An 11,281-nucleotide genomic window follows, 5' to 3' on the forward strand; every position below is an offset into this window, starting at 1 on the left:
ATTAATTAATAATTAATATCAATAATATTTAAGATTTATTAATATCTATTTAAAATTACTTATAATAAATATTAATTATTATTAGTGAGGATTATAATTGAAAAAGTGACAATAAACTACCAAAACATTACTCAAAGTACATATCAATAAGCTAATGTATGTGTATAGTACCCAGAAAATAAACTAGCTTTTAAATTATTATTTTCTTTTGTCAAACAATAACTTATTGTTTTTTTAGGAGAAAACTAAAGAAAAAAAAATGGAAACTATTTGATTAAAAAAATTAGAGTGATTAAATAATAATCAAAAAACAGGCAAAAAGAATTGAATTAATTAATATACAAAAGGAAATATCATTTAAATATTAATTTTACTATTTTTAATAGGATATATCTTAAAAAAAACTTTATTATAAATGTATTACCTAAAATGTCATGGAAAAGGAAATTGCTTATAAATATGTTACTTAAAAAGTCATAAATTATCTTAATTGTCGGAAGACCGGTCAAGATTCTTTAATACTCCAGTGTTTTAAGATAGAAAGTAATTTGTTTAATAAAATAATATTTTAAAAGAAAATTAAAAAAAGACGTGGATTATCTGACACTGGCCCACATGTTTCTTTGTGTACCCTCCTAGGCAGACAAGAGTGGTACCTCACAGTTGTAAAATTCCCAACTTGCCCTTACATTTCCCATGTTATTCCTAAACCACCCTACTAGCCCAAACCCATCCAAACTTGGTCCTAGCCACATACCTGGTTTGGGTCTAGTGGCTAAACCCACAACCAACCCTTTGAATCTTAAATGGTGTCATCTGCTACCCTTTACGACTATAAATTCATACAAAAAAGGTATTTTTGATGTGTTATTTTCAAAAGTAATGCTTTTTATCTTTATGTTGTGTGTGGAAGGAACCAAAATAGATAACAATGACAAACAGCTAAAGATAATGTGATTCAAGACAGCCTCAAAACAAAAATTCAACTGAAAATTGAAAGAAGGAAATGAAAAGTCTGCATCCACATGAAAGAAAATGGACCAACTTTAGCATCTCATTAAACTCACCTTGACCCAATTGCAATAAAAACAAGAAAAGGGTGCGCCATTGGCCCCATTACCATCAATACACGAAAGGGGTGCGACCCAGGACCATCTCAGAGCCAGCCACAATCGTGGCTAACATAAATTGAGGCCCTCAATTTTTGTTCTGCAAGATTCATTTAGTGTGGAAAAGGTGAAATCTTGATATTTCTCTCTCTATCCACCTACACCCATTTTCCATATTCTATTATCCAACGATCTTTTTGTAGACCCCAAAAGATTCAAGGGTTTTTGTTTAATTTCCTTTTGGTTTTGAGAAGAACCCTATTGGGTTTTTGCTGTACACGACAATCAACTGAGGTGGGATACAATCAGAATCCTATTGTTTTTTGTGAAGAAAAGCTTCAATTAGATGGGTTTCTTCTAACTTTGCGTTAATGGGTTTATGTTGTATCGATTTCTTCCACGAAAAAAACAATCAAAACTACTGTTTTTGGAGCGATTATCTTGCGTCTACTTCATGGACACTGTGTGAAACCAATTTGGGGAATTGGGATTTGACAGAAACTAATTTGGGTTTGTTTTGTTTTTTGAAATCATCTCTGCTTTTGGGTTGATTTTGATTTCAAGAATCTTTTAGAATTGGCGATTTTGCAATATTTTTCGTAATCGAGCTCTGTTTTTTATTGTTGATATGAACAGGTTTCCGTTACTGTGGGAGAAAGAGCTTATTTTGACCCTTTTTTGGTACTAAACCATGAAGAATTACGATATGAGAGAAGAACTCATATAACAACAGAAGGTGAAATTAAGAACAAGAAAAGCTTAGTGATGAAGTTTATGAAACTTGGTTCTCGTCCTGATGCTTTCTATACTGAAAATGGTGTAAGGTAAGCATTAAACGCGAATTTGTACTCTGTTTGTTATCCCATTCCAAGTTGAAATCAAAATTTTGGGGTTTTTTCATTTTGTGTTAAATCACTGGAATTAATATCATGAGTTGGGTTCAGGTCAATTTCCTCAGAGGTTCGTAGCGATCTTATAATCCAAGTGAATGAAACAAGATATTTGCTTCACAAGGTGACGTTTTTCTTCAATTTTCAACATTTTTATGATTTTTTTTTTCAATTTTACTTTGATCACACAAATGGGTTGTTGAATTTGATGAAATAATGTGATAAAACCAAATGGAATTGGTGGGGTTTTGGCGAATTTCGTGATGCTTGATACTCTGTTTTTCATTGATTCTCCACTGTTGTGATTGTTTCTTTTTTCAATTTTACCTTGATTACACAAAAAGGGTTGTTGATTCTGATGAAATAATGTGATATAACCGAATGAATTGGTGGTTTTTGGCGAATTTCGTGATTCTTGATACTCTGTTTTTCATCAATTCTCCACTTTTATGATTTTTTTTTTCAATTTTACCATGATTACACAAGGGGTTGTTGAATTTGATTAAATAATGCGATGAAACCGAATCAAATTGGTGGGTTTTTGGCTAATTTCATGGTTCTTGATACTCTGTTTTCCATCTTCAGTTTCCCCTTCTGTCGAAATGCTTGAAGTTGCAGAGACTCTGTTTTGAGAGCTCCGAATCCTCTCAACTTCAATTCATCCAACTCCCTGATTTCCCAGGAGGCAGTGAAACTTTTGAATTATGTGCCAAATTCTGCTATGGAATCACAATCACTATCGGTGCCTACAACATCGTATCGGCTCGATGTGCGGCCAATTACCTTCAAATGACAGAAGATTTCGAAAAGGGGAATTTAGTTCACAAGCTTGAAGTATTCTTTAACTCCTGCATTCTTAATGGATGGAAGGATTGCATTATTACCCTTCAAACCACAAAAAGATTCCAATTATGGTCAGAGGAATTGGGGATCACAAGCCAATGTATTGAAGCCATGGTGTCAAAAGTCCTTTCTAACCCTTTGAAGGTGAGCTTATCACATAACCATTTGAGTCAAAATGGGGACAAGGAAGACATTAATGGAAGCAAAGGGTGGTGGGGTGAGGATCTTTCGGAGTTAAGAATGGATCTTTACAGAAGAATGATGACAGCCCTTAAATCTGGAGGCAAAGTGCCTGCAAATCTTATTGGTGATTGTTTGAAGATCTACACTTCGAAATGGCTGCCAAAGATTTCAAAAAATCTCGAAATGGGGTTGGGTTCTGAATCGGATCCTTCGAATTCAAATAGCAGACTGCTTTTGGAATCGATAATCATCTTACTCCCGATGGAAAGAAACGCTGTTTCTTGTAGCTTTTTGCTCAAACTATTGAAGGCGGCTAACATACTTCAAGCTTCGTCTTCGACAAGAATGGAATTGGCAAGACGGGTTGCGATTCAACTGGATGAAGCTAAAGTTTGTGATTTGATGATACCATCGACATCAAACGATAGTGACACGATATACGATCTTGATATAGTTTTGAACATTATGGAGCAATTCATGTTGCAAACACAAGGTCAGCAGCATATAAGTCTTCAGAAAAGGTTGGAAATGGATGCCAATGGTGATTGCGATTTCCAGGAGAGTTGTACATCATCTTCTTCGGGTTCGAATGGCAGGATGATCAAAGTGGCAAGGCTTGTAGATGGGTATTTGCAGGAGATTGCTAGAGATGTGAATGTGGCATTGTCAAAGTTCATTGCTTTGATTGAAGCTGTTCCTCAACTTGCTAGAGTGAATCATGATGATCTTTACAGAGCCATTGATATATATCTCAAGGTAATAGAATTTCCGAGAGTAAATTATGTTTTTAGTCCTTATGGTTTGTTGAAAATTTCTATTTTCGTTCTTCTAGTTTTTAAAAATACAATTTTCATCCCTATGATTTATAATTTATAATCTTTTTCATTTTTATGATTTAAAATCTATTGTTTATTTCGTCCTTATGGTTTACAATTCATTCCCATTTTAGTCCTTGTACTTAAAAGTTATTGTTTTGGCTTGAAGGACTAAAATAGAAATGAATTACAAATAGTAGGAACGAAAATCGAAGTTTTGAAACCACAGGGATGAAATCCGCAATTTTTACAAACCATAGGGACTCAATTTTCAAATTTTTGCAGCCATCTTTCATTGATTTCTAGTCTTTTATGCCTCCACTGCATTAAAGAGTCTCACATCTGTTAGATTTGAATAATTTAGGGGTTGCTTACTAAATACTTGTGTTCTTTTACCGGTTATTGAACACTTATCATCTCTTAGCAGACAAAAGTGCTTACCCGGTAAGAGATATGGTTTTTACTAATAATCTTGTGTCATTTTTCTAAACGAGAATCTTACTTGGTAAGTAAGGGTGGTGATCCGGTAAACGTTTACATAGTTTGTGTTGGACGGCCCATTTTCTCCATATATGTTGGAACCTCATTTCTCTATTAAATGGGGCTTTTAGAGCATCTCCAACCGAGTCTTCAAAAATGGAGGTTTTGTGGATTTCTTTTCTCATACGGATTCTAAAATGGAGAGAGTACGAGAGAAATTGTAAAATTCTCCAAATTTGGAGAACTCCCTAAAAAATTTGCTTGGAAGTACGAAATGATATTTTATTATTCTCACCAACAATAGTCTTTAAAATTAAAATTTTAGGGCGGAGGAAATAATATTGTATTAAATATATTGAATATTTTTACTAATATAATTAATGTTGTAATCTCTAAAATATAGACTCTGTTAGAGTTAAAAATCTATTTATTTTTTGCATATTTTAATTTTTGACTCTTCATTTTGGAGAATGTGTTGGAGATGCTCTTAGAAATTAATCTAATCCAAATATTTCAATTTGAACTGGTATCAAAGACAAGACCTACCACTTTATGCACTTGACACTGGAAGACAATTTGTACCTACTACAACAAAATGGAGTTTATAGGACACATAATGTCTAAATGTTCTAATAATTATTTTATAGGATCAAACAATTGTCCATCCTATGTAAAAATGTTATAATAAATTTATAAGAAACTTTTGGACGTCTTAATTTTTGGGATAATTTTAAAATAAAATGTCATATTATATTTTTTTTAATGAAAACTTTGATAAGTGTCCTATGAAATCGTTTTATATGACACTTGTTTTTACTGGACATATTTACAAATTTAAACGATGTTTTACTTCGAAAGTATCGTATAATACTTGTTACGATGTCCAAAACTGTCTTATAAATTTAATATAATGCTTTTACATATGACACATAATTGTTTGGTTCTATAAACTTTAAACCCATAAATCAGTTTATTATGACATTCACCTCATCTCAACATTCTGTGACAATTTGTGTTCGTTTAGCCTATGTTGGAGGGGTGTGTTAGAGTCTCACATCACCTAGTTTTCGATCATCTATCCTCCATATATATCGAAACCTCCCTACTATCTTGGGGACAATTTTAGAGAGTAATCTGATAAAGTTTCACATATTCTCACACGTTCTACAATTATAGAGGCAAGCTTTTGAGTTTGAAATATTGACTTGTTGGGTAACCAGTCGCACCCAGACCTGAACAAGAGCGAGAGGAAACACCTTTGTCGATCACTCAACTGTAAAAGACTATCAATGGAAGCATGCATGCACGCAGCACAAAACGAGTTGTTGCCATTACGGGTAGTAGTACAAGTCTTGTTCTTTGAACAAGCTCGAGCAGCTACGGTTGATGGCCACCTGACTGCACTTCCTAGCCACATCAAGGCACTATTAGCTGCCAAAGGCGGTACACCAAGCCCATCGGGCGCAACCACCCTGCAACCGGAGGACCAGTGGGCAAAGTCACGAAACCCAAGTGTTTCTAGTTCAAGAACAAAGCCGCCAGTAGAGGATGATGATGATAATGATGATGGTTCTTCAAAGGTGAGACAAATTTGTTCAATTGGTAGTCAGCCCAAACGGACGATGTTCGGTAAGTTGTGGTCGATGAACTCGAACCATAACCAAAACGGCAATTAGGCCCGACTAATGTAGAATAAAAATTTGATGTCCCCAAATCTTATGTCTCTTCCTTGTCATATAATCACGTGAAAACAAATCAACAGGAAATATAATATCGTAAACTAAATAAATTTATATTAAATGAAATGATTATGTGTTTTCATGTTATTGGTGTGACAAAAAAGGGACGTAGGATATGAGAACATATATTTTTATTGACAGAAGTGTGATATGAGGGATGGACTCTTATATTTTGACCGACTTAAATGTTATGATGCATTAGACGACAGTTGTTTTTGACTCTACACCGATGGGTGATTTATGCTAGACATAATTGTTGGACTTAAATACATGATAAATAGAAATATGTATTATTTTTGATAAAATATATATGTGAAACAGAATTTATAATATAAATACTGAATATTTGTTAATATTGGCTTATTTTATTTGTACATATCTATATGTTTGGTAGAGTTTATATTGCCTTTGTATCTAACAGGAAGCATTTGGAAAATAACTATAAGGGGCCGTTTGGTTGCATAATTCGAAAGAATTTGATGGAATTAGAATGAAAAATTCATTTGATCAAATTCCAATTCTTTTGTTTGATTCATTTCTTGAAATAGATGAAGTCTTTCAAATTTCATTGAATTCCACAAATTAATGAATTCATCATTCTTTAGCATAATGGAGGGAATTGAATTCCATCACCACCCACCACGGCCATGCTACTATTGTTCGTCATTCCCCCTACCCTAAACCCACCACTAAACACCATGCCACTATTGTTCTCGTCATACCCACCCATTCCCAGGCCACAGCCACCCGACCACTATCCCACTACCATCATTGTCATAGCTACCACCCGCCACCTACCCCCACCCCACTGTCCCGCCCCACCTTACCATACTCCACCCCACCACTAACCACCATCCTACCACTGTAGTCATCACAACTACCACCCTGCCATCCACTGCCCCAGTCTAGAGCCTAGCTCCACCCCCTTCACCTCACCCCACCCTTCCTGCCTCCAACAACCCCCACCTATGGAGCAGGGGTGGGATAGGAGTGGTGGGGCGGGGTGATAGATGTGATGATGACAGTAGTGACATGATGGTTGGTAGGGTGTGGGCAGGGCGATGGGTGCGATAGTCCAAACAAAGACGATTGTTCCAATTCTTTTTGAGAGATTTCACTCCAATTCCTATCAACTAAATGCGTAGTCAAATTTCATTTCAATTCCTTCAAAGTCAAATTTCTTTGATGGATTCTTATTCCATCAAATTCCATTATGTGAATCGAATACCCCCTAAGTGTATTTATTCGAAAACCCAATAATTATGTGGTCGTTCATCAAAATACTTATTCAATAAATGTTTACCTCTAAGATTTAACATTCATTTATTTTACCACATAAGATATTAGTTCATTTGAACAACATCATATGTTATCCACTAAACGTTTGTCGGGTAAGAGTTATCGTTATCACTTACCTGGTAAGACTCTCAGTCACTGCTATCTTTCTTATCTGGTATAATTCTTGATCTTTGCCATGTTCATCTAGTAAAATATGTGACCCGATAAACGTTTAATGAACAACCCCTAATATGTTTTGTTCTATTCTTTGTCTTTCTATTTTACTATTACTTCCTTTTGCTAATTTTAGTTATATCTTTACTATATTAAAACCAACTTATTAATTATTGTATATTATTTATTAATATAAATATCTTAAAATTCAAGATTACAAATTATTATAACTTATATTTGAACTAAATATCAATATTTGATAATCAACCGATAAACATCATAAATTTATCTTATTTTTCGTCTTATTTTATTATAAATATAATTGAGTTTTTAACCAAACAAGTTCTATAAAAGAAAGATTTATTTTCTTTAATTTGGTATTCATATTAATATATGTTTTTTAAAAAATTTAACGAAATTTTTAATATGTTTGAGAGATTTGAATTTTATAAAAAGACTTAAGTGCCGTTTACCAAACGCTTATTATCAAGTCACTTTGCTTTACCAGAAGAATATGACAAAAATTGAGAATCTTATCCGGTAAAAGCGAAAACAAGAATCGAGAGTCTCATCCAGTAAGTGAGGGCGGTCACTCTTACCATGATTAGCGCTACCGAGATTAAATTGTTGTATACGATGCGTTTTAGTGAATAAAATCTTACCCGATAAGTAAACGATAGTGTTGAATTTTACCGATAAGTGTTTATCGAGTAAATTTTTAGAATTTTTAATATGTTTTGGTTTGTAGTATTTGAGATAAACCAAATTCTGTTACTTATAAATACAAATTATTAAAATAAAACCTAAGAAATCACGAGAAATTCCAACCATTTGTCATCTGATTTCTAGTTCGGTGTTTTAATTCCAGATTTTTTTTGTAGACTTCAAACCAATGGAAAGATTGAAATAATATCCACAAATCTCAACCAAATTCTGCACAGCGGTCTCGTTTGTAACCTAAGGTTGCTGAGGAGATGAGGAGCAACAGCAGTTGCCGGAATCCTAACGGTGGATAACGACGAGCAACCAAAGTCGATTAGATCATTATAAAGACCGATTTGAAATCTAACCATACATCACATATATGTCTCCTTAATTTACTTTTTTTTTCGTTCATTGATTGAATTGTTCTTCTTTGCCTCGATTATGATGTACTGATTTGATCTAAATACCTTCACGAACACAAGTTATCCGATCTAAAGTCGGTGTCAGATTCAGGACTGTTATTGCCAATGGTTGCCGTTGTGAACGAGGTAACTCTGGCTTGAATTCTCACATGCATAACGCAGAAGCTTTCCGGCAGATTTATCGTAACGGAATGGAAGTTTTCTCGATGGTTTCGATACCTGCTGGATGCAATGACTCGTGGCGGCGATAGGAAACCTCGCCGGAGAGTTGGAAGTGGATGAAGGAGGAGATTTCGGTGATGAAATCTCGAGATCAATCGTGGTGGAGGAAGAAAATCGAGAGGCGGAACTGGTTGAAGGAATCGACGAGGATTTCTTCGAAAGCGTAAGGAACGCTCTGATTTTGAGATTCGATGATGACTGAACCCTAGCTTTTCGATCATATTCCTCAATGAGATTAACGAGATCCTCATCGCAGGTGATCGAAACAAGCGCATCTAAATCCTCGGTCGGCAATTGACACCTCAAAGCCACCGCCGGCGTCCCGCAAATTTCGCCAAGTTTCACCAGCAATTCTGTAAGTCAAAAAGGCAAATCTCATTCCAATATTCTTGCTACACTAGTTACATATACTCTATTTGTTCTTCCATTTTAGTAGCACAAAATCAAAATCATAGTAAATTACTAAATTCACTTACCGGAGAAAGAGAGGGAGCGGTCGACGGCGATGACACGAGTTTCGCCGCCGCAGTAACGGAGTTTGCCATCGGTATAACGAGGGAGTATCCTACCACCGTAACTGCAAAGGAATTTGATGGTTGGGGGTTTACGAGTGGCGAGAGAAGGTCCTGCCATTTGAGAGAGAGAGAGAGAGAGAGTGAGGTAGAAAGGGTGTTGTGTTTGGTTCTTGAAGGTTAAGCGTGGCGCCATTAGTACCGTATTTATAGTCATTTTTGGTACCTTTGGTCGACCATCTTAAGGTTTCCAATACGAGTGGAATTTTGTTTTTGGTGGGGTATGATTTGTTGTTCGTGGGTCATGGAACAAATAACCGTAGATCACTTCTTTCTTGTGTTTTCACATTCAACAAGTCTCTTTTCAATTTCAGGGTCGACCATTAATATGAACTCAAAAGGGAAGATAAAATAACGATATTGTATATGTATCATATTTTAATTGGATTCGAGTTATATCATATATTAAAAATATAAAAAATAAATTATAATGTTGATGAATAAATAAATTATAATGTTGATGAATATGAAAAGAAAGTTAGTAGGTAGAGATGCATTTACCCTAATCTTAAACCTAAAATAAATAATTAAAATCACTAATATTTGGTTTAATAAGCCATATTTTTTTTTAAATATAAAAAACAAAAGAAACCTCATTCACGCCTTAACGCGCTTTATAATCCGCCATAACGTGCCATAACCCGCCCTAACGCACCATAACTCGCTATAATGCGCCAACTGCAAGCCATGCCTCAGAGTCATGCCACGGGATTCAACGTGGCGTCGGGGCCAGGTCGTGCCATAACATTGCTATAATGCGTTTTTTAGAACCTTGCCCTTGACGCAAGTCTATTCAGCCAAGTCGACTACAAGTTTGAGTTTCTCTTCCTTAACCAACCCAACCAGATAATCTAGGTTATTCTCGCTTTCAATCGAAAGAATAGAATTTGTGAGCATCTGAGTTTCTTCGCAATAGCAGACAAAAATGCTTTGTACCAGTTGTTTTCTTTTTCCACACAGTCAAGATCAATATCAACAGTTTTTTCAAGCGGGACTTTTACAGTAGATGTTAATCATTATACGCAAAAATTTGAATAAATATGTAACATCCAGGCATAGCATTTTCAACATTCATACCTTGCAATAAGTTTTACTGGTCTAACATTTTCAATAAAAAGGGCAAATGATAAGCTGACATACAACTAGAATATACTGGGTTGGTTTAATTGCAATAATATTTAAAATAACAAACATAAACTTCTGCATGCTCAAAATTTGTGCAATGTTTTGTATGACAATAAAAATTAAAGAACAAAAACCATCCAACAAGTCTAAAGGAGGCAACACTGTGCATGTTTATGAACATATGTTTCAAATATTATATGGGCACCCTCGACAGGCCTAGTTGAGATTTGTAACCCAGATTCCAAAGACAACTCTTATACATGAAAGTCTCATAATGTAACGTTGAGAATACCACTTGTGATCCTTGTTCAATATTTTTTTCCTCACACACTTTTTTCAAAAATTGGGGGTTTTCGCTTGATCCTCCACCAGACTCCACCTTAGAGTTGATATACTGTGATAGTTTGATTTGGTTTGGTAACCCCTAGACCATATATCTCAATTGAAACCTCAATCAAATACCAACTTTTGTTAATCAAAAAATAGGAGAATCAAAATTAATGATTTTTATGGGGATTTGTACCTATAGACACTACTAGAAAACTGGGCATTTCCGGCGGATTTTCCGGCGGACAAATTCCGCCGGAATTTTTCCGGCGGATTACCGGCGGATTTCCGGCGGTGTTTTAAAAAGTCAACTTTTGTTGACTTCCGCCGGAAATCCGCCGGAATTACACCGGAAAAGTTAAACCGGTTATATTTCCGGCGGATTTCCGGCGGATTT

At 35.1% G+C, this 11,281-nt stretch overlaps 2 protein-coding genes across 4 annotated transcripts; one reads left to right on the forward strand and one right to left on the reverse strand.

Moving 5' to 3' along the window:
- The first annotated feature begins 1,160 nt into the window (after positions 1 to 1,160).
- On the forward strand, positions 1,161 to 6,352 carry LOC112528747 (BTB/POZ domain-containing protein At1g67900-like). 3 transcript variants are annotated; one of them, XM_025139808.1, is made up of 5 exons: positions 1,161 to 1,236; positions 1,746 to 1,933; positions 2,054 to 2,123; positions 2,585 to 3,781; positions 5,541 to 6,352. In XM_025139808.1, exons 2-5 carry the CDS (start codon positions 1,875 to 1,877, stop codon positions 5,994 to 5,996), a joined length of 1,782 nt encoding a protein of 593 aa, XP_024995576.1. In that variant the 5' UTR covers positions 1,161 to 1,236; positions 1,746 to 1,874; the 3' UTR covers positions 5,997 to 6,352. The 3 variants fall into 3 exon arrangements, with proteins under 3 accessions (XP_024995576.1, XP_024995577.1, XP_024995575.1); XM_025139809.1 differs by lacking the exon at positions 1,161 to 1,236 and adding an exon at positions 1,257 to 1,619; XM_025139807.1 differs by lacking the exon at positions 1,161 to 1,236 and adding an exon at positions 1,257 to 1,403.
- A 2,027-nt stretch (positions 6,353 to 8,379) lies between these two features.
- LOC112528340 lies at positions 8,380 to 9,522 on the reverse strand. The gene is made up of 2 exons (XM_025139351.1): positions 9,337 to 9,522; positions 8,380 to 9,213 (listed from the first exon to the last, which is right to left on the reverse strand). The coding sequence occupies exons 1-2, from the start codon at positions 9,491 to 9,493 to the stop codon at positions 8,735 to 8,737; spliced, it is 636 nt and encodes a 211-aa protein (XP_024995119.1). The 5' UTR covers positions 9,494 to 9,522; the 3' UTR covers positions 8,380 to 8,734.
- Between the last annotated feature and the right edge of the window lie 1,759 nt (positions 9,523 to 11,281).

The sequence above is a fragment of the Cynara cardunculus genome (assembly GCF_001531365.2).
Source record: "Cynara cardunculus var. scolymus isolate 2C chromosome LG 15, CcrdV1, whole genome shotgun sequence".
Lineage (NCBI taxonomy): Eukaryota > Viridiplantae > Streptophyta > Magnoliopsida > Asterales > Asteraceae > Cynara > Cynara cardunculus.

Coding starts and splice junctions, on each gene's coding strand:
- LOC112528747 (XM_025139808.1), top strand. CDS start 1,875: ATGAAGTTTATGAAACTTGGTTCTCGTCCTGATGCTTTCTATACTGAA. Junction 1,934..2,053: donor TATACTGAAAATGGTGTAAG/GTAAGCATTAAA, acceptor AGTTGGGTTCAG/GTCAATTTCCTCAGAGGTTC. Junction 3,782..5,540: donor CCATTGATATATATCTCAAG/GTAATAGAATTT, acceptor TTGGGTAACCAG/TCGCACCCAGACCTGAACAA.
- LOC112528340 (XM_025139351.1), bottom strand. CDS start 9,493: ATGGCAGGACCTTCTCTCGCCACTCGTAAACCCCCAACCATCAAATTC. Junction 9,214..9,336: donor CCGCTCCCTCTCTTTCTCCG/GTAAGTGAATTT, acceptor TTTGACTTACAG/AATTGCTGGTGAAACTTGGC.